At 40.0% G+C, this 23,028-nt stretch overlaps 1 protein-coding gene across 3 annotated transcripts in view; it reads right to left on the bottom strand.

Moving 5' to 3' along the window:
* Positions 1-7,366: 7,366 nt before the first annotated feature.
* The window catches only part of LOC126819105 (orexin receptor type 2), a 117,686-nt gene continuing 102,024 nt past the window's right edge, over positions 7,367-23,028 (bottom strand). For 2 of the 3 annotated variants that reach the window (XM_050546970.2, XM_050546971.1), the window contains exons 7-8: positions 22,508-22,535; positions 7,367-12,918 (exon numbers count right to left, since the gene is read on the bottom strand). In XM_050546970.2, the coding sequence (XP_050402927.1) occupies positions 12,819-12,918; positions 22,508-22,535 (128 nt within the window). In that variant the 3' untranslated portion in view covers positions 7,367-12,818. Of the gene's footprint in view, positions 12,919-22,483; positions 22,536-23,028 lie in introns of all 3 variants that reach the window. The other variant, XM_050546975.2, reaches the window with a different exon arrangement.

Here is a 23,028-nt window from a genome sequence, read left to right as displayed (position 1 = left end):
ATTTCATTTCCTTTGCTGGGCCCTCCGTCCTACACCACTGACAGGGAGAGGAAGCCGAAGGACCCGTGGAAAACCCACGCGGTTAGACAGGCAACCATACTCCCTGTCTTATACAAGCTTGGGCACGAAATCACTGAACTTGACTCAATGCCAGATCTTGTGAACTGAAGTGCACATGTAACACTAGTCAATCCTATCGGGGATATCAGACTTTTTAAAGAGTTAACAGGCATAACGCATACTTAATGATTCTAAAATAGATTGTTAAAGCTTGTTATTCTCTCTCTCTCTCTCTCTCTCTCTCTCTCTCTCTCTCTCACTTAATAATGAACCATGTCTAATTTCGACCAGACAACCCCTTCAAGCAATTTACCAATTTATTCGGAACAAAGAGGAATTTTTAAACCGACATTCATCTATATGGGTATGAAATTCAATATCATGTTAAACTTGAAAACTCGGCTGATTCCATTTCGTTTTGGCTAAGTATTGGCAATCTGTTTGATAGCGGTAATGGGAAAACCCCCTTTTAACTCTGTAAAAGATGGCTTACCTTTAGGCTCACCTGCATTATAGGTCTACGTGTCATGTCACATCATACGCCCTCCACATGCGTTGTTAGATCGGACGCAGTAACACATTCATGAGCCAGTTTGTTCTGAAAAGTAGCGTATTCAACCGTATTTTAAAAAAAAAAAAAAAAAAAAAAAATCTTTTCGTCGGAACAATACAAAAGTGTGCTTATTTTGAAATCACATCTCCGGATTATTAAACTGGATTTGTGAATTCCGACATTTGTCCTGTCCAATCTCTGGTTTGATGATTCGTCAGTTCGGTTTGGTGGATGAATGGTTTTAATTACGGTCTTTCATTGAGTCAAGTGGTGTGGTTTCGACTCAACTCTTTTAAGGTCCCATGTCCAACCTTGTGGGTTTTCTGTGGGACCCCGGGTTTCCTCACAATGCTAACCACATGTTAGTCCCGAAATGAGTTTATTTCTCTGCCTTTTCAATATCTGCGATTTATTGTTCTTAAATAGATGCACAATAGATCAATATGTTCCTACTTCTGTAAGTATGATATAAAATGGGATTTTACGTCCTACTGTTCTGTGCCGACTGGGTTAAGGGGTGTGGTGGATGGCTGAATGGTTAGCGCGTGAGCGGTATATCATATGGTCTGTCACTGAGTCAACTGGCGTGGTATTGATTCCCCGGCTATACGTGACAAGCCGTAGGGTCGCCTGGCCAACCTTGTGGGTTTTCTCCAGGTCCCCCGGTTTCCTCCCACTGCTACCGACCCCTACGCAAACGAATTATTGAAATAAAATTGAACCCTATGTTAGTACCGAAATGACCTAGTTTGTGTCGAGTGGACGTTAAACTCTCTCTCTTTCTCTCTCTCTCCCTCTCTCTATCGCCTATTTTATATCGAATTCCAACTGCCAAAGGTTCTTTTACGTGCACGCCGATGTATACACAAGACCTCGGTATTTCGTCCCATCTGAACAACTATACGTTATAATGGCAAACACATACGTATTATATAGGTATAATCAAATATAATGGGTGAAAATGTACAGTATATATAGTAGTTAATAATTATACATATACAACCATGGTAAGAGAGAGGGAGAGAGAGAGAAATGGGGTTTAACGTCCACTCGACACAAACTAGGTCATTTCGGGACTAACACATGGTTCAATTTTATTTACATAATTCGCTTGCGCGTAGGGGTCTTTAGCAGTGGGAGGAAACAGGAGGACCCGGAGAAAACCCACGAGGTTGGACAGGCGACCCTACTCCTTGTCACGTACAACCGGGGATTCGAAACCCCGCCAGTTGAATCAATGACAGACCGTATGATACAGCGCAGCGCGCACGTGCTAACCATTCGGCCATCCAATCCCCCCCAAACCATAGTAAGATTTTTTTAATAATAGGCAACATTAGAGAGACTAGCCAAAATATACATAAAATAGACGATAAAATATTATTGATCGAGATTAAAATCTGTTTGACATATCTATAAACTTATGGACTGGATTAAAAATATTAGTGTTAACGTCAAGACTGTAGGTTGTGGAACCGAATAAAAGACTTCTTATTTTTTTTAAAATCATTTTGTAATTTGTCTATGGTTTCTGTTCGTGCATTTGAATGTATGGAACATCGCAGGGGGGTAATGGTCGGGATCTTGAAATATATGCCCACAGAGGCATGCATGGCTAGTACCCTTAACTGCCCCGAAAATAGTACGTAGTGCGTCAAGCTGAAGGTATTCGAGATTATTACATAAATAGTCAGTGCACCCGTCCCAGATAACATCGGCATGGTCAAAGTGCCGCAGAATGAAGGCAGAATATAGGGTATGTAGCGATTTTCTATTGAAACGATATTTCAAGGAACGAAGATTGTTTACTAATTTTGATACTTGGCTAATTATACCATCAATGTGGCTGTTCCATTTACAATTGCTTTGAAAGATAAGACCGGGGTGTTTATGTTCAGTTACTTCCGTTATTCCTATTGAGTTCATTAAAAGTGGTGGTTTCACAACATTGCGTTTAGTGGAGAGGGTTAAAGTTTCTGTCTTGAGGGGGTTAAATGTCACCAGCCATGTTTCCGCCCACGAATTGATTGCTTGCCAGGCCCCCTATCCTACATCACTGACAAAGAGGACTCACGCAAGAAAATCCCGGTGAACATTCTAGGTCAACACCCGAATCGAACCTGAGACCTCGCTGAGTCACTGCGGCACCCTCAATACAATAATCATGTTAAACTCCCCACAGACTCCCAATTTCAGGGCAAATCAGAAGAATAAATCTCTCTGTATATATGTAAAACAGGTTTTGCAGTAATCTTGTATTATCACGTATTTTGTCAAACAAGTTCGTCAATAATTACACTGTATTGATACGGCAGTAGAAAAATGACATGAAACTGAAAACCAGATGTTATTAGCTTTTCAGATGCAACGTATAATGGGTTCCTTTAAACATTTTACAAAATCAATTTATGCTGAAAAAAGTAAAACTGTTATTAAAGTAATGATGCGTCATGGGCATTTTTCGCTAAAACATCAGACTTCTCACCAACGTAATCTACCGTAATGTGTACACAGATTGATTAATTAACATTTCATCTATAAAACAAAATTCACCTACTACAAGAACAACAAGATTAATAGCAGTTGGAGGCCATTACAAGAACAACAAGACACAGCAAGAAAAACAAGAATAGTAGAGACTGGGAACTACTACAAGAACAAACAGATGAATAGCGGTTGGGAACCACAGCTAAAAAAACAAGATGTTAACTTTGTTGTACAAGCTGCCCTGCTTAATTTGAATTTTATAGTTCTATACCATGTACTTGAATCTAGGGGGTGAGGACATACAACCAAGGACTTGACACTGGGGGCATCGCCAAACCTCTGCAAGCCACTGCTCCGACAATAACATCACTCCAGTCTCATTAATAACAATAATGTAAACTCGTAAATGAGTATTAGACATATACTTAAAGTAATCTAATAATTTATGGGATAATATCAGTAGGAAAGGTCCATTCAAGTTAATTGCTGTCTGGAAGCCGGGGCCATTATCATCATAAACATTTACATATTTCACAACTTTGTCTTGTCTAGTTGGTTATATGAAAATCGGTTGATAATACGTTAAAGAAGCAAAATATGTAAAAGCTTTAACACAATATTTTCCATATTGCTACAATTTTAACCGATTTTCCGAGATGTGAACACGACAGAGATAATGATCATATTAATCAAAGCTAGTCAAGTTTTCCTTTTCCGATAGTTGTTGGATGAGCATATTTCCACGCTTTGTGTGGCTATCTTTTTTGTTAATTTCTCCGTAGACAAACGACTGTTCTTTCTTATTCTTGTGTATTTAAAATGGTTTGAATATTGACATTTATTTATTATAGGAACACTTCTTCTAGGACAAGGGGGTTGGATGGCCGAATGGTTAGCACGCGCGCGCTGTATCATACGGTCTGTCATTGAGTCAACTGGTGGGGTTTCGATAATCCCAGGTTGTACGTGGCAAGGAGTAGGGTTGCCTGTCCAACCCCGTGGGTTTTCTCCGGGTACTCCGGTTTCCTCCCACTGCTAAAGACCCCTACGCGCAAGCGAATTATTGAAATAAAATTGAACCATGTGTTAGTCCCGAAATGATCTAGTTTGTGTCGACTGGACGTTAAACCTCTCTCTCTCTCTCTCTCTTTAAATAATCAAGATATTATCTGCAATACATGGCGTCACTCATGGAGACGTTCGTTTATTGTCGTGCTTATGGTAACTTGACAATCGAGAATATGAACCATTGATGGAGTTTCTGTCTGCATCCGATAGGCTATTTATTTCTATTTCTTGTCAAAACTTCAGAGATTCATAACTTCACCCAATATACATTTTTATTTGCATGTAATAGCCCAATGATTGTATATGAAAAAATTTGTATTTAAAAAAAATATCGAATATGCTGTAGTGTCTTCCGTTGCCAACGGGCTAGACAGTCAATCGATTGGTAGAACATCAAAATAAATTGAATGAAATGGAAAATGGCGTTTTAAACCGTAATCTTTCACATTAAATTACAATCAAACCCCGTTATTTCTCGACTACAACAAAACAAAATTAAAGAGAATATAAATCGCGAGAAGAACGAAAACAAACGTTTGTAGATTTTGATAAAGTGAAATGAAATGAAATGGGGTTTAACGTCCTGTTGTTCTGCTCCGACTGGGTTAATGAAGACGGGCAAACGCTATACAGTGTGCTATGAGGGAAATTGTGCCCGGACAGCGGCACTACGGCTTACTCTTACTGTCAAGGGATCTTTTACGTGCACGCCAATGTATACACGGGACCTCAGTTTTTCGTCCCATCTGAACGACTAGACAACAGTCCTTGTAAGGCCCTCCGTCCTGCAACACTGACAAGGGGGAACCACGCCGGAATATCCAGATGAACATTCTCCGTCAATGCAGGGTTCGAACACCCAACCTCCAGGCTAGCGAGCCAGCGTCTTAACCTCTAAGCCACCGTGATCCCTGATTTTAATAAACGTCTTCAAAATAACAGTTCAAGTGAAATTTGTGATATCTTTTATTCTGATGGATTGGTATGGTCGAGTGGTTAGTGCGTGCGCGTTGCATCATAAGGTTTGTCATTAAGTCAACTGACGTGGTTTCGATTCCCCGGTTGTACGTGGCAAGGAGTAGGGTTTTCTCCGGGTCCTCTGGTTTCCTCCTACTGCTAAAGACCCTTATGCGCAAGCCAATAATTGAAATTAAAAAGAACCATATGTTAGTCCCGAAATGATCTAACAAAACAAAATTAAAGAGAATGTAAATCGCGAGAAGTACGAAAACAAAAGTTTGTGGATTTTAATAAACGGCTTCTAAATAACAATTTAAGTGAAATTCATGATATCTTTTATTCTGGGGGGTTGGTATGATCGAGTGGTTAGCGCGTGCGCATTGCATCATAAGGTCTGTCATTGAGTAAACTGGCGTGGTTTCGATTCCCCGTTGTACGAGGCAGGGAGTAGGGTCGCCTGTCCCAACCTTGAGGGTTTTCTCCGGGTCCTCCGGTTTCCTCCCAATGCTAAAGATGCCTACACGCAAACCAATTATTGAATCATAGAACCATATGTTAGTCCCGAAATGATCTAATTTGTGTCGAGTGGACGTTAAACCCCATTTCTCTCGCTCATCTTTTATTCTAAATCGATGTAATTTATATCATTACCCTTTTGTCATCTACACTCATAGACCTGTCCATAGTATTGAATAAAATCAAAACCCAAACGACTTGATACATAAAATAAGTTATTGTCTGGTATCAACACACTTGTTCTCTAATTGGACAATGGATTCTACTACGCACATTTAATAAGTTGTTGCCATGCAACAGATGCACGGAGACTCGCTAGGGTGTGTCCTCTCATTCTCCCAGTGTTTCATATCAATTTTGAAACAAGTCTGTTCAAAACCGTGGCCACTATCGCGTTTACAAGGTCTTCTAAAAACATTTGAAGTTTCATCTTAATCGGACAAAAGTTAAAGGCTTTAGACTGTCCACAAACTTTGTAAATATTTTACATTTTGCGCAATGGACAGGGATTATAACCCTAGAAAATAATTGCAAAAAGATAGAACAGGTCAAAGGGAAGAGATTGAACAGTGAAGTCAATAGGGCAATCCATGATGACCTGTGGTCAACTGGTCAGCTATTTAAAGGGGCATTATGGGAGACCAGATAAGGAGTTGACCGTTCTCGCTGTAAGAGTTAAAAAATAGATAATTTATGCTGACAATTTCATTCAAATTATTCCTCTCCGAACCGAGATATTAGCTTCTGAATTTTAGGCTAGCCCCGATCATCATTACTAAAGTCTGTACGATAAAAAAAAAAGTCTCGATTATCTATTTTTACGTTTAATTATCTTTTAGTCGTACAGAAGTTTCAGTTTATAAACATTCTGCTCGTGTCCTACCCACACTGATTGTAGGAAATGACAATGAAATGAAATGAGATGGGGTTTAACGTCCTACTGTTCTGCTCCGACTGGGCTAATGAAGACAGCCATACGCCATACAGTGTGCTATGAGGGACGTTTGGCCCGGACAGCGGCACTATGGCCTACTCTTATATCAAATCCCAACTGCCAAGAGATCTTGTAGAGGGTCTGGAGGTACGTCTTAAGATACTGTAGTACCGTGATCAATATGTTTCACCTTAGTTTGAATGCACCTGTTCGATGCAGGTGTTGACCGAGAAAGTTCATCGGGATTTTCTTCCGAGGTTTCCCGTTATCAGTGACAGGCCTAAGTATGGACAACGTATAGTTACTCAGATGGGACGAAAAATCGAGGTTGCGTGTGCACATTGGCGTGCACGTAAAAGATCCATTGGCAGTTGGAATTCGATATTTAAGTAGGCCGTAGTGCCGCTGTCTGGGCCAAATCCCACGCATAGCCCACTTAGCCTGCTTAGTTTTTCTCCCAATTCTCCGATTTCCATCCAAATACACGCAGGTCAATTAATGAAATGACCAAATTTGTGTTAAGGACATTAAGTTTGTTCCCCCTACGTGGAGTGTCCTAAACGAATCAGAATTATTGTTGGTAAATTTGATAATCTGTGTTAATCTGCGGGACACAATAAAGAAAAGGAAGTCATCGACGCATGTGTTCCAACGCCAGTCGACTTAGTGACAGACTTTATGATACAGCGCGCGCACGCTAACCATTCAGCCATCCAACCCCCCGGGGCATCAGTGGAATAGCCAAGGGTCTTCTTTTATCTAAATCCGACAGTGATTGAAGATATTAAAACTGTTATATCTTTATTTTATTAAACAAATCTTTAATTGACAGAACAACATGTTATTACATTATGATGATCAGCATGAGATAAACAATATAATAACTAACCGTGAACATGAAATGAAATGAGGTTTAACGTCCTACTTTTCTGATAATGAAGACGGACAATTGTCATGCTGTTGCTATGAGGGAAATTTTGCAGGACAGTGGTGCTACATCATTACTCTTTATTTCGCACAGCAATGTGTACACAGAGACTCGGGTTATCGTCCCATCCGAACGACTATACGCCGTTCCTTGCATGGCGCTCCGCCCTGCTCCACTGACAACGGGTAACCAGGCTGGAAAATTCCGGAAAATCTTTTCGGCCAACACAAAGATAGCGAACAAGCGCCCTATTCACTGAGTCGCCGCGACTTGCATCTAACCATGCACATGCTTACTTACTGTTTGCCATGCACGTACTGTGGCTTTCGTCATAAATGTAGCCAAAAGGGCTGACACGTGCGCTTAATATTATACAATGAATCCAATGCCGTGGTTTCTATTCAGAGGATGTACGTGACATAGCGTAGGGTTGCCTGCCTACCTTCGTGGGTTTACTCCTCGTCCTTCAGGTTTCTCCCACATGTGTTGTGTTGATTGAACGTTAAACCCTATTTCTCGCTATCTCTCCCTGTCTTGCGTTACATACGTCAAACAGAAGCCAGAACATTAGATAATAAACTATACATAATATGATCAATCTTTAAACGAAAATTTAAACAATTTTAAACAATTAAATCAATTCTGCTAATTAAACAAAGTTTATATCGGTACCTATAACAACAGGATGGCAGTTAAAGATGCATTATGTAAGATTTAGATAAAGAGCTGGCAGTTTTTTGGGGGTTTGGAACTGAAATGAACTGAATTGAAATGGGGTTTAACGTCCTACTGTTCTGCTCCTATACTGGGCTAATGAAGACGGCCATACGCCATACAGTGTGCTATGAGGGAAATTTTGCCCGGGCAGCGGCACTATCGCCTACTCTTATATCGAATTCCAACTGCCAAGGGATCTTTTACGTGCATTCCAATGTTTACACGGGACCTCGGTTTTTCGTCTCATCCGAAGGACTAGACAGCTGTCCTTGTCAGGCCCTCTTACCTGCATCACTGACAAGGGGAAACCACTTGGGGTTTGGAGTGCAGCGCTTCGACCTCTAGCTGGCAGTTCACCCTTGACATGTGGTAGCGGTTTCGATCCCTGGTGTGAGCGTTTGTGGCTTGGAGATAGTGGTACTCCGACTTTCTCCCACAAGAAAGACCACTGCGCGTGCGCCAAGATAATAAATATATGACATCTTGTACCATGACCTAGAATTTTGATAATGGGCTTGTCATGTAAATAAATGTCTAATCAATGATTTATATAACATTTGGGGCCAAACGAAAGATACGCAATAGCCGTATTGAGCTCTTACATAATGCATCCTTAATTCAATTCTGCTAATTAAACAAGGTATGTTCAGGTATAATTAAGAATAACAACCTGCGTGGCAGTGTAACTCGACACCTAGTTTGGCTCGGTAAGTTATTTGGTTTTGTTTAGTTCCAAACTTAACCTTGACATTTTTGCAAGTAAAATGACAGTCATACAATGTGATACTGCATGCAGCTAATAATAATACGTAAGCTAACAAATATTTAAGAAGGCAAACGAAATCATTAGATTTATACATCACATATAACAAATATTTGTTTATTGGAAAGCTCATTAGCTTCTTAAAAACAATGAAATCAAAATGAAATCAACACATGCATAACATATACAAATATTTGTTTATTGGAAAGCTCATTAGCTTCTTAAAAACAATGAAATCAAAACGAAATCAACACATGCATAACATATACAAATATTTGTTTTTTGGAAAGCTCTGTAGCTTCTTAAAAACAATGAAATCAAAACGAAATCAACAGATTTCTATATATATATATGCATACCATATAACAAATACTTGTTTATTGGACAGCTTTGTAGCAATGGTTTCTTAAAAAAAACAATGAAAATGTGAATACTGCCAATTTTCATTCAATTGAAAGGCGATTTCTTACTTACATGAATTGGCAAAAACCAGGTGCTTTCAAGGTGGTCTAAAACGTTATGATCAGAAGGCCCAACCCGTATCAAACATTTTTTTTTGCCAATGCCAATTGCTCTATACAGCCGCTATGGGGTTTCATGTTCCCTTACAATTACAACATCCATTGAATCAAGCTATCAAAATATTGTATATTTAGGGAAGCTTCAATGGAAACGTTTTTGACAATCTAGCTAATGTGTTTTAATCAGATTGGCTTTTAATTAAAATAAATTATACCATTAGTAGGTGCTGATCAATCATCTGGCAAATGGTGATAGCTGTATCTTAATGTTCCACTTTGAGGAATTGAATACAAGGTCACTGTTTCAGCTTGTCAAACTTTCATGATGTAAGCCATTGATCATTTTCATTTAAACGCCTGTTAATTTACAGAAACTTATAAGATTGGCGCCACTATAGTTAAACGATATTACACTGGGGGAAACATTCAGGCGTCTTATGGCCGTCTTTGGTCTAATAACTGATGCCTTAAATAGCAAAATTACGAATTAAACATCAAATATTGAACGAAACACAGATATCAATAAATACATACACTAGCGTGACGTGTTTCGTAGAACAAGCCATAGGAAAATAAAAGCCTGATCATGTATGATCATCAATATTACAATTCAGATACGATTTTAAGGCATAATTTCTCGAGTGCGATAATTAAAAATTAAAATAACAAAACCGATGTTATAAAACATTGGGATTTAATGTTATTTCGTCGAAAAAGAAGCTAAGTTTGTTATAGGAGCGTGTCCAGGAATTTCAGCAGAGGGTAGCGGATGGGGTCCCAAGGTGGATCCAACTTTAAGTTTGGGGTAAGGTCGTGGGGGTGGGGGGGGGCTTAATATAATCAGAAGCTTTGAGGCAATATTTCTGCTCATTTGGGTACATACATGTATAAGATAATAAGACTACATGGGGGGGGGGGGGGGGTCACCCACTCCCGCTCTGGACACGCGCCTGTGTTGAAATTGACATCCAATCAGTTATTTGAAATTAAACCCAAAACCGACGATTAAACGGATATGTTAAAGTCGCTAATCGTAATTGTTTTCAAGGTTTAATAAAAAAAAGGTGACCATTATGCCATTTAAACCTAAACTTATACTCGTGTATTTAATACAACTTTATTTAACATCCGCTTTCAACGAAGCGATATCGCCGACAATTACGTATTATAGGTTGATATACTTAGTGTTTAACGTTCGCTTCTATCTTAGGTGATATCGCAGACATGTTTTCTTATTTTTAATATCTTAGTGCACGCGCATAGCGTCTTTCTGAGTGAGGAAACCGGAGTACCCGGAGTAAACCCACGAGGATAAGAAGGCGCCCCTATGTCACACCAGGTACCGAAAGCACAACCGCATCCCAGAGGTGACGGGCTAGCTAGAGCTCAAAGCGTGACACTCTAGGTCAGTGATTCTCAACCAGTGTGCTTCCTAAGTGTGCCGCGAAATTTTGAATGGCACACTAAGGAAATGCCAAAAAATACATGGGATCCCAATTGAGTATTCACTGGTGTTCATAGATGTTTTTTTCTTTATTTAGTTTTGAGTCTTTCTATGTGTCTATGACTAGCCTCTGTCTACAGTTGTATGTCTCTGACATGGCCTACCATGGTTTTTTTTGTGCAAAATTCAAATATTTTTCATATATATTAAGCCAGGTGTGCCGCTATTTTTTTCATGTGTTCCAAGGTGTGCCGTTGGCAAAAATAGATTGAGAATCACTGCTCTAGGTCATCCCAACTGGCTTGTTTATAACATTTGAAGAGAATGATGACGAATGTCGTCAATTAATCACATCATTGTAAATACAGAATGAAACTAATATTCCTTTTCAGAGATTCATCTTTCACAATATTGTAGTTTGGAACGGATTCAAAATCTTTCAAATGACGATCGCCGTATTCATTTCTGACATAAGTACTCCAGTTTTACTGCCACTTAAGATTTTATGCTAGATTCCCACGCAATCTGATAAAAATACAGATTTATATTTCGTTTCTTTTTTTATACTTTCGATTAGTCTCTACTACATGAAGATCTGACCAGTTGTAATGGGAGGTCGCGTCAGGGGCTATACGAGCGGCTTTTGACCTATGACGTCAGACATTGATTAATCAATCCGCGTTGACGTTTCTAGTGGTTTATCCAGAGTTCCGTGCACAACACGCCAGGAACTCACATCAAGCAGAACGCCTGTTTTAAACAGATTGGGTTCCCATGGTAACTGTTATTCCATAAATAGTTCTTGGGGGAGAGAGAGAGAGACAGAGAGAGAGAAATGGGGTGTAATGTCCACTCGACACAAACTAGGTCATTTCGGGACGAACATATGGTTTAATTTTATTTCAATAATTCGCTTGCGCAAAGGGTCTTTAGTAGAGGGGGGAAACCGGAGGACCCGGAGAAACACCACGAGGCTGGACAGGCGACCCTACTCCTTGTCACGTACAACCGGGGATTCGAAACCACGCCAGTCGACTCAATGACAGACTTTATGATACAGCGCGCGCACGCTAACCATTCAGACATCCAACCCCCCAATAGTTCTTGGTATGTTATCATCAATATAAACTGACAATTAACAACCTCGTGCCATCTGATAACACCGATATATTTAGGAAGCCAGTTAGGTATACGTAACATTTTAAAATATATATAGTTGTACCCAAGTACAGTAACTTGTCTGCGATATCACCTCGGTGGAAGCGGAGTTAAATAAAGCTATTTCACACAGTACAGTAATATCAATATAAGAATATATTCAATGGTTGTTTTAATGTCATTAAGTAATTGTTATGTTAATAAACCAGTAATTGTTATTCCATAAATGAAATGAAATGGGGTTTAACGTCCTACTGTTCAGCTCCTATTGGGCTAATGAAGACGGGCACACGCCATACACCCACCCAAGAGGAAAAAGAAATGAAATGAAATGGGTTTAACGTCCTACTGTTCAGCTCCTATTAGGCTAATGAAGACGGGCACACGCCATACACCCACCCAGGAGGAAAGAGAAATGAAATGGGTTTAACGTCCTACTGTTCAGCCCCTATTAGGCTAATGAAGACGAGCACACGCCATACACCCACCCAGGAGGAAAGAGAAATGAAATGGGTTTAACGTCCTATTGGCTAATGAAGACGGGCACACGCCATACACCCACCCAGGAGGAAAGAGAAATGAAATGGGTTTAACGTCCTATTGGGTAATGAAGACGGGTTATTCCATAAATAGTTGTTAGTGTGTTACTGTTCAATTACTAAATGCCACTTAAAAAAGTACACATCCCACAATTGGATTATTTCCTTTATCACACATCTGACGTACAATACGTCATTTCCGTTCCATCCGTCAGCACACATTTCGCAGCGGTAATCCTCGAGTTGTTTCCATCAGCGTGTGATGCTCCGCTGAAAAATAGAAATGAAATCTCGTTAATAAATGAAATATTACCTACGGTTATAATAAAAAAATTCGACAACTAAATTTCAACATCTTTTATTTTTAAGTCACTATTTTCTCTTAAGGACATTTATCTCAGAACACTGTTTATAATCCGGGGACTGTTTCACGAAATTCTAACTAAGTTTAAATCCAAATTTTAGCAATTTGATTGGATAATATTAGATTTATTTTAGTGCTTAGCCAATCAAAATTGAAGTATCTATTAAAATATGGATTTTATCTTTAGTCAAGATTTCGAGAAACAGGGCCCTGGTCACGTTCACTTGTACCTGTTTTTAATAGGAGGATCATAAAGGCCATACAATCTGCTATGAGGGAATTGTACCTCCCCCACCCCACCCCCGTACAGCAATTAAATTTCAACATTCAAGCCAACGTGTACAACGGGTGTCGGGTTTTCGTCCTATCCATACGACTTCTAGGCTTCCAAAAATAGGGGGGGGGGGGGTCGAACGGTTAACCCGTGCGCGCTGTATCATAAGGCCTGTAATTGAGTCAACTGGCGTGGTTTCGAATCCCCGGTTGTACGTGACAAGTAGTAGGGTCGCCTGTCGAAACTCGTGAGTTTTCTCCGGATACTCCGGTTTCCCCCCACTGCTAAAGACCCCTACGCGCAAACGAATTATTAAAATAAAATTAAACCATATGTTAGTCCCGAAATGACCTAGTCTGTGTCGAGTGGACGTTAAACTCCATTTCTCTCTCGCTCCATTCCAAATATAAAACTTGGTCAAATATTACTAAATACAAAAGTACGTGACCAGATTTCGGGTGATGTTCTTCGATGTGATATAATTTGCCGCGGAATATTAATTGGATTCCACTACCTCGATCATTTAATCTCCCTAGAAGAATAAATACAGCAAAAAAAAATAAATAAATGAAATGGGGTTTAACGTCCTACTGTTCTGCGGCGACTGGGCTAAGGAAGACGAACATACGCCATATAGTGTGCTATGAGGGCAGCGGCACTATAGTCTACTCTTATATCGAATTCCAACTGCCAGGGGATCTTTTACGTGCACGCCAATGTATAGACGGGACCGCGGTTTTGTCAGATCCTCCGTCCTGCATCACTGACAAGGGGGAACCACGTCGAAAAACCCGATGAACTTTCTCGGCCAATGCAGCGTACTAACCACATGGCCACCGCGGCTCGCCAACAAACAATAAATATGTTGGTATAAGTACACGTCGGGTAATTGGGGGCGTACCATAAACATTTTGACCTGGAGGAGCGAAATGGATGATCTTTTACAAGAGAGATAGAGATATGGGTTTAACGTCCACTCGACACAAACCAGGTAATTTCGGGAACTAACATATGTTTTTTTCAATAATTCGCTTGCGCGTCTTTAGCATCGGAAGGAAACTGGAGGACCCGGAGAAAACCTACAAGGTTGGGCAACTGGCGTAGTTTTGATTCCCCGGTTGTACGTGACAAGGAGTAGGGTCGCCTGTCTAACCTCGTGGGTTTTCTCCCCCCGGGTCGTCCGGTTTCCTCCCACTGCTAAAGACCCCTACGCGCAAGCGAATTATTGAAATAAAAAAATTAAACCATATGTTAGTCCCGAAATGACCTAGTTTGTGTCGAGTGGACGTTAAACCCCATTTCTCTCTCTCTCTCTCTCTCTATTTACTATAACAGAATTTCTATTTTACTAAAACAATTACACGTTATGCTAAGTTTCCGCTGTCGTGCGATCTGGTACGTCCAGATACGTTCGGATACGTTTCGTTACGATTAACACGATTGCTACGACTGAACTCAATATATGATACGATCTGATAGGATCCCTAAGATTAACCCACGATTAAAGGACAATATTGGTGTCAGTCATTATTACATATGAGATAGAACTGGTTAAATACATTCCAAATATAATTTTATCTACTGACAGCCAATTCTTTTTTTGAATTGTCAGATATCCCCTCTTCGTCTCATATAACAACTTTTCAACTTCAACTGAATTATCAGTGAAATGAAATTCGATCGTTTGTCTGTTATCGCTCTTTACTTCAGTCAGTTATATAGAAGGACAACTCGTGTTTGTCATGTTTGACGTCACTTCAGGTTTCTTCACGTGCTTGTTACACACCTCCCGTAGCAATGATCTCTGTGTTAAAATTATATTTGGGATGTGTTTAACGAGCTCTATCACATATCTATATATATATATTTGTGACTGTCGTTTGTCTGTCTGTCCGTCTGTCTGTTCGTCTGTCTGTTCGGGGTTGGCGGCTACACTAGGTCTGCCCCGAGTCTGAAATTTGGGGTATAGGGGTAGCTCGGACCGGGGAGTAACATAGACCAGGTGGCGTCTACCACTTCCGGTTTCGGAGTTATGACCCCCGAGCGAAGCCGGGTATCCTGCTAGTTTTATAATAACTGAGACCAATATTGTCCTTTAAAACCAAGATTTCAATCGAAGCACAAAGTATGATAGTGGGAACCTAGCACTAAGGGAACTTATTGTTTATTATTCACAAAAAGGGTTGTTTTGGGCCACGATCGGAGCTTATTTTGTTTATCAATGCTTGTATAAGCTTTTAAATAAGACCATATGGCACTATTAACACTAATTAGGAATACACGGCCTAATGTGGCGACTCAGTGTTTGTGTAAGTGCAGACATTATCCTTTAACCGGTCCTGACAGTTCAAGGTTGTAAACTTTGCATTACTCATGCGTTGACCATAGTTGTATGTCTACGCACGTCTTCCGTTTTGAACTTTAAACAGCTTGACAGCTTCGATTGAAAAGAGGTGATTTGTCTCCGTGTCAAGAAGGATTATCAACTGCTTAAAAATCAGTGGGTGTTGCGAGAATGGAATGAATAACAATCAGTAATCGGTGGTCAAGTTATTGTCAGATAGAACTATGTAGCTTCAAACTGCTTCTCTATACATAGAGGGTGAGACAGAGAGAGAGAGAGAGCGAGAGAGAGAGAGAGAGGGGGAGAGCTTTTCAAAGTATTATCATCACTTGTCAGTGGTGGTGGGGCCGGCACGGAGATTGTCCCTAGTAGAGAGAGAGAGAGAGAGAGAGAGAGAGAGATGAAATCAAATGGGCTAATGAAGACGGGCATACGCCATACTGTGTGCTATGAGGGAAATTTTGCCCGGACAGCGGCACTACGGCCTACTCTCATATCGAATTCCAACTATCAAGGGATCTTTTACGTGCACGCAATGTTTACACGGGACCTCGACTTTTTGTCCCATCCGAATGACTAGACAACTGTCCTTGTCAGGCCTAACATCACTGACAAAGGGGAACCACGCCGGAAAATTTGGATGAACTTTCTCGGCTAATGCAGGGATCGAACACCCGATCTCCCGGCTAGCGAGCCAGCGTCTTACCCACTTCGCCACCGTGATCCCCTTAATTTAAATAAAACAGTTTATTTCATCTGGTATGACATATTTAAAATGTCTTCCTGTCTCACATTTCTGAGTACTATGGTCTACACTCGAGTCGGTGGGGAGGGGGCGGTGGCTCAGCGAGTAGGACGTTAGATCGCTAACCTGAAGGTCTCGTGTTTGATCCCTGTGTTGACCGAGAAAGTTAATCGGGATTTTCCGGCGTGGTTTCACCTTGTTAGTGATGTAGGACGGAGAGTCTAACAAGGGACAGCGTACAGTCGTTCGGATGGGACGAAAAACCGAGGTCCTGTGTTCTAATTGGCGTGCACGTAAAAGATCTCCTGGCAGTTGGAATCCAAAATTTCCCTCATAGCACACTGTATGGCGTATGCCTGTCTTCATTAGCCCAATCGGAGCAGAACTGTAGGACGTTAAACCCCCGTTTCATTTCATTTCGAGTCTTAGGATAATACAGTCAAGGAGTTGGTCGCGGTCATTACCAAACCTTTTCACATATCAAATTAACCATTTCTGAGAACTTAGCCCTTATACTTTAGTCTTTTGGGGTATACAATTGAAGGGTTTATCCTGGACATCACCAAACATGTCACATCTTACATTATAAATAACCTTTACCAAGTTCGTTGTATATCTCTCTATCTCTCTCTCTCTCGTTTTATATCAAGTAGAATCAAGCGCTTCTGTTTCTATCTGATGGTCATTCAAGTGAGTTAATCTATAATTGGTAAACTAGGCGACGAATGAATCAGGCTGTCGTGGACAATATGGCGTCCACCCACCTTTAGATCGCTAGCATACTATAATTAACGGGTAATGTTCCACAGCTTAGCCAGATATTATTGGATTTGCCGCTGAATCTTGATAAACATGTAGATGTAGACGGCACCATTAACCTCAGACGGCTATTATTCCTCGGTGATAATTGGTCTTGTAGCCACTCGAATACAAAGGACCGCTCATTGAGAAAATTACTCAAATTATATCCGCTGGCTAATCGCTCTGCTGCCAGATTACTGATGCAAATACTCATTACACTGACCGCACTTATATTAGAGTTTCATCACACTCAAGGCATCGTGTCAACACAACACGAATGCACTTGGTGAGATTTTCTTATCTTGTAAGTTCTTTATTTCATTGACTAGATTAAGTTAAATGATTGGTTTTATTAATGGCAATGATTATACATGTACATAGTTAGCTACTTCAGGCTGTTTGACCCAAAAAAGACGATGATTTACCTAACTATTCTACTGTTTCTGAGATGACACGAAAAAACTGGAACCGAATTGCTTTACTTGGAAATGAAATGAAATAGAGTTTAGGGTTCCTACTTTTCTGCACCTACCGGGATAATGAAGATGAGTATACGCCATATGGGGCCACTGTGGCTCAGTGAGTAAGTCGTTGGTTCGCTGACCTGGAGGTTCTGTATTCGATCCCTGTGTTCATCGGGATTTTCCGGCGAGGTTCCCCTCTGTGTGCAGGACAGAGGGACTGGCAAAGACCAATGTATAGTTGTTCATGTGAGACGAAACAAATCGAGGTCGTGTGCACGTGAAACAACCCTTGGCAGTTGGAATTTGATACATAGTAGTCCGCAGTGCCGCTGTACGGGCAAAATTTCCCTCATAGTACACTGTATGACGTATGCCCGTCTTAATTAGCCCATGCAGTGGGAGCAGAACAGCAGAACGTTAAACCCCATTTCATTTCATTTCCTGCTCTATGCCAATAAGGGGGATTGGATGGCCGAATGGTTAGCGCCTGTGCGCTGCATCATAAGGTCTGTTATTGAGTCAACTCGCGTGATTTCGATTGCCCGGTTGTACGCGACAAGGAGTAGGGTCGCTTGTCCAACCTCGTGGGTTATCTCCGGTCCTCCGGTTTCCTCCCACTGCTAAAGACCCCTACGCACAAGCGAATTATTGAAATAAAATTGAACCATATGTTAGTCCCGAAATGACCTATTTTGTGTCGAGTGGACGTTACTCTCTCTCTCTCTCTCTCTCTCTCTCTCTCTCTCTCTCTCTCTCTCTCCTCTTTCTCCCAATAAACTCTGCCGAATAGCGCACTATTATAAATGACATTATTATTACTATTCTTTATCATTTATACAGACGACTATAATTGGCAGCATGGAAGCCATTCTTTCTATTCATTAATTAACCAGTTCTGACCGTATACGCCTACCTTCAATGATCGTGATTAGTTACGATACTGTGCGTCACTTTCATATCAATTTAATTGGGTGTTGGATGGCCGAATTGTTAGCACGTGCGCGTTGTATCATAAGGTCTGTCATTGAGTCAACTGGCGGGGTTTCGATTTCCCGATCGTACGTGACAAGGAGCAGGGTCGCCTGTCCAACCTCGTGGGTTTTCTCCGGTTTCTTCCCACTGCTACAGACCCCTACCCGCAAGCGAATTATCGAAATAAAATTGAACAATATGTTAGTCTCGAAATGACCTAGTTTGTGTCGAGTGGACGTTAAACCCCTATTTCTCTCTCTCCATCTCTTCCCCCGTCTCCCCCTCTCTCTCCATCTCTCTCCCTCTCTCTTTAATCCGCGCTAAATTGTAACCAAATTAATTATATAACCGTACTATCAACGGTAAAAATTATTCTATTTTGTGAATACTGAACGGAATTGAATCATTTTGGGCTGATGATATTTCTTTCGGAGATGATCTAACTGTAATATTTTAATTATGTAGATGCATGTGCCTAACCAACAAGACAAACAAAACCAGCAAACGCATATGAACAAAGAACACCACATGCACAACAAACTAAAGTAGGGTGGCCCATGCACCTACAGAAATACAGTCAACCGCTGATAGTTCGAGACTACCACTGAAAATGCACATTCACCGTGTCGAGGCCAACTTTCTGACAGTATGATACTATAAATAGCCATGGCACGTGCAATTCTCTACAAATCTATCAACTATTACAGCCGTAAAAAATTTATTGTTGACGATTTTGAATAGCAGTAAAATTAAGCTTCTTGGTTATTACAGCAGATTTAGAAATTACGTTCGTTTCATTTTTTAAATCGCTTTATCATTAACTGTACCGTTAAGAGCGGCATCTTTTGGTTTAGTACAAATACTATCTCTGAAACACTCGGGTTAGACAGGAACATGATACTAGCAGTAGTTTCATTTTACTTTTACAAGCTTCTTAAAACAATTGTTGAGCTAGCTAACGTGCTCATTTCTTAATTCAATTTCTTGTTCTAGCTTTCTGTTATGTTTCATAAAAAAGTAGTCTTGATTATCCCGACCTGTCAATCAGCCTTAGAATGGTCGATAGACTGGTTAAGCGACTCTAATTTCAAAACAAGGGCACGTAACCTATCTTTTACTCAAAAGTGTCTGGATGTTATGGACGACACATGGAACCAGTTTTCAGTCTATTATTTATAGATGATTAATGGTCATAGCTTATTAAGTACAACATGATCGTTTATTTAGTGACTATAATTGTGTGAAACTGATTTGAGGATTGGCATATATATAAATATTGTGGCGAAATTGTCGAGATATATGGAGATATTTATTTATGGTGGGTCACCCTAACTAAAGCTGAAATTCAAAATGCGCAAAACAAAAAAGCCCCGAAATCCAAAATGTGCAATACTAAAAAGCTAAACTCGAAAATGCGCATTATAAAAAAAAAAAAAAGCTGAAATCGAAAATGCACAAAAAAAAAAAAAAAAAAGTGCAAGGCTGTAGTTGTAATCACAACACAATTGTTAGGGGATATCAATCACCGGCACGACATTTCGACAAGTATCCCCGTATCGTTATGAATCACTGGCACGACCATTTCGACAAGTATACTATGGTTATAATAGTTAGCGGTTCGCAACGTGGGTAGGGGTGTATTAAGTATAGATACTATGGTTATATGGTTAGTGAATTAACGCCTACGTGGGCGGGAGTGCAGTAAATATAGATGAATATAATATGGTTATATGGTTAGTGAATTAACGCCTACGTGGGCGGGAGTGTATTAATTATAGATACGGTTCTAGATGAATATACTATGGTTAGGGGATATCAATCACCGGCACGACATTTCGACAAGTATCCCCGTATCGTTATCAATCACTGGCACGACCATTTCGACAAGTATACTATGGTTATAATAGTTAGCGGTTCGCAACGTGGGTAGGGGTGTATTAAGTATAGATACTATGGTTATATGGTTAGTGAATTAACGCCTACGTGGGCGGGAGTGTAATAAATATAGATGAATATAATATGGTTATATGGTTAGTGAATTAACGCCTACGTGGGCGGGAGTGTATTAATTATAGATACGGTTCTAGATGAATATACTATGGTTAGGGGATATCAATCACCGGCACGACATTTCGACAAGTATCCCCGTATCGTTATCAATCACTGGCACGACCATTTCGACAAGTATACTATGGTTATAATAGTTAGCGGTTCGCAACGTGGGTAGGGGTGTATTAAGTATAGATACTATGGTTATATGGTTAGTGAATTAACGCCTACGTGGGCGGGAGTGCAGTAAATATAGATGAATATAATATTGTTATATGGTTAGTGAATTAACGCCTACGTGGGCGGGAGTGTATAAATTATAGATACGGTTCTAGATGAATATACTATGGTTAGGGGATATCAATCACCGGCACGACATTTCGACAAGTATCCCCGTATCGTTATCAATCACTGGCACGACCATTTCGACAAGTATACTATGGTTATAATAGTTAGCGGTTCGCAACGTGGGTAGGGGTGTATTAAGTATAGATACTATGGTTATATGGTTAGTGAATTAACGCCTACGTGGGCGGGAGTGCAGTAAATATAGATGAATATAATATTGTTATATGGTTAGTGAATTAACGCCTACGTGGGCGGGAGTGTATAAATTATAGATACGGTTCTAGATGAATATACTATGGTTATATGGTTAATGAATTAACGTCTACGTGGGCGGGGGTGTACTAATTATAGATACAGTTCTAGACGAATATACTATGGTTATATGGTTAGTGAATTAACGCCTACGTGGGCGGGAGTGTATTAATTATAGATACGGTGAATATACTATGGTTATATGGCTAGCGAATTAACGCCTACGTGGGCGGGGTGTATTAATTATAGATACGGTTCTCGTAGAATATACTATGTTTATATGGTAAGTGAATTAACGCCTACGTGGGCGGGGGTGTATTAATTATAGATACAGTTCTAGATGAATATACTATGTTTATATGGTTAGTGAATTAACGCCTACGTAGGCGGAGTGAATTAATTATGGATACGATTCTTGATGAATATACTATGGTAATATGGTTAGTGAATTAACGCCTACGTGGGCGGGGGTGTATTAATTATACAGTTCTCGAAGAACATACTATGGTTATATAGTTAATGAACTAAGTGGGCGGTGTGCATTAATTATAGATAAGGTTCTCGTAGAATATACTATGTTTATATGGTTAGTGAATTAACGCCTACGTGGGCGGGGGTGTATTAATTATAGATACAGTTCTAGATGAATATACTATGTTTATATGGTTAGTGAATTAACGCCTACGTGGGCGGGAGTGTATTAATTATAGATACGGTTCTAGATGAATATAGTATGGTTATATGGTTAGTGAATGCCTACGTCGGCGGGAGTTCATTAATTATGGATTACGGTGAATATAATATGGTTATATGGTTAGTGAATTAACGCCTACGTGGGCGGGGTTGTATTAATTATAGATACGGTTCTAGAAAAATATACTATGATTATATCGTTAGCGAATTAACGCCTACGTGGGCGGGGTGTATGGATATGGTTCTACAAAGAATATAGTATAGTTAGTGAATTAACGCCTACGTGGGCGGAAGTGTATTAATTATAGATGCGGTTTTCGAAGAATATACTATGGTTATATGGTTAGTGAATTAACGCATACGTGGGTGGGAGTGCAGTAAATATAGATGCGGTTCTAGAAAACAAATACTATGGTTATATGGTTAGTGGTATAAGCAGTACTCACTCTACGCCTACAGTTTAGTTCCTCTATAGTGGAACAAATCAAACGGGTCTGGAAGGAATAAAAACCGTGTATTAAATGCTTACAATTAAAGATAAATCTGTATTTACCTTTTGTTGGGGAAGGGTTCCAATTCATCTGCAAAAAAAACAAAAATTTGAAATAAAGAACCAAAACAACATTCCAACCCAAACATAATTAAACTGTCTAAAAGATCAACATAAAAAAAACATCGTGATAAAAATGGTGCAAGCTTAATAATATCTAAACTAAAATTAAAATATACTTGTGTTTGACCAGGCGTGGCACAGGTTATAGCTATGAATCAAAAGTAGCATAATTCCGAAACCGGAAGTGGTAGTCCTTTGCCATTAGGCCTATGATACTTTCAGGTCCGAGCTACAGCTATACACCAAATTTCAGCCTCGGGACAGCCCTAGTGTAGCCGCCAATCTTGAACAGACAGACAAACAGAAAAATGACAGTCACAAATAATCGTATAGATTTATAACCAAGGTTTCATCCCCTTCATCAAGAATGAAATCACATCAATATCATCTTCAAAATAATCTAAATAACATGTGGTTTAACATTCTGCTTTTCTCCACCAAATGGGCTAATGAAAACGGAC

This window comes from Patella vulgata, chromosome 4 (assembly GCF_932274485.2).
Source record: "Patella vulgata chromosome 4, xgPatVulg1.2, whole genome shotgun sequence".
Classification (NCBI taxonomy): Eukaryota; Metazoa; Mollusca; class Gastropoda; family Patellidae; genus Patella; species Patella vulgata.
Note: the sequence above shows the minus strand (reverse complement) of the source record. Positions and strands in the feature narration are given on the sequence as shown.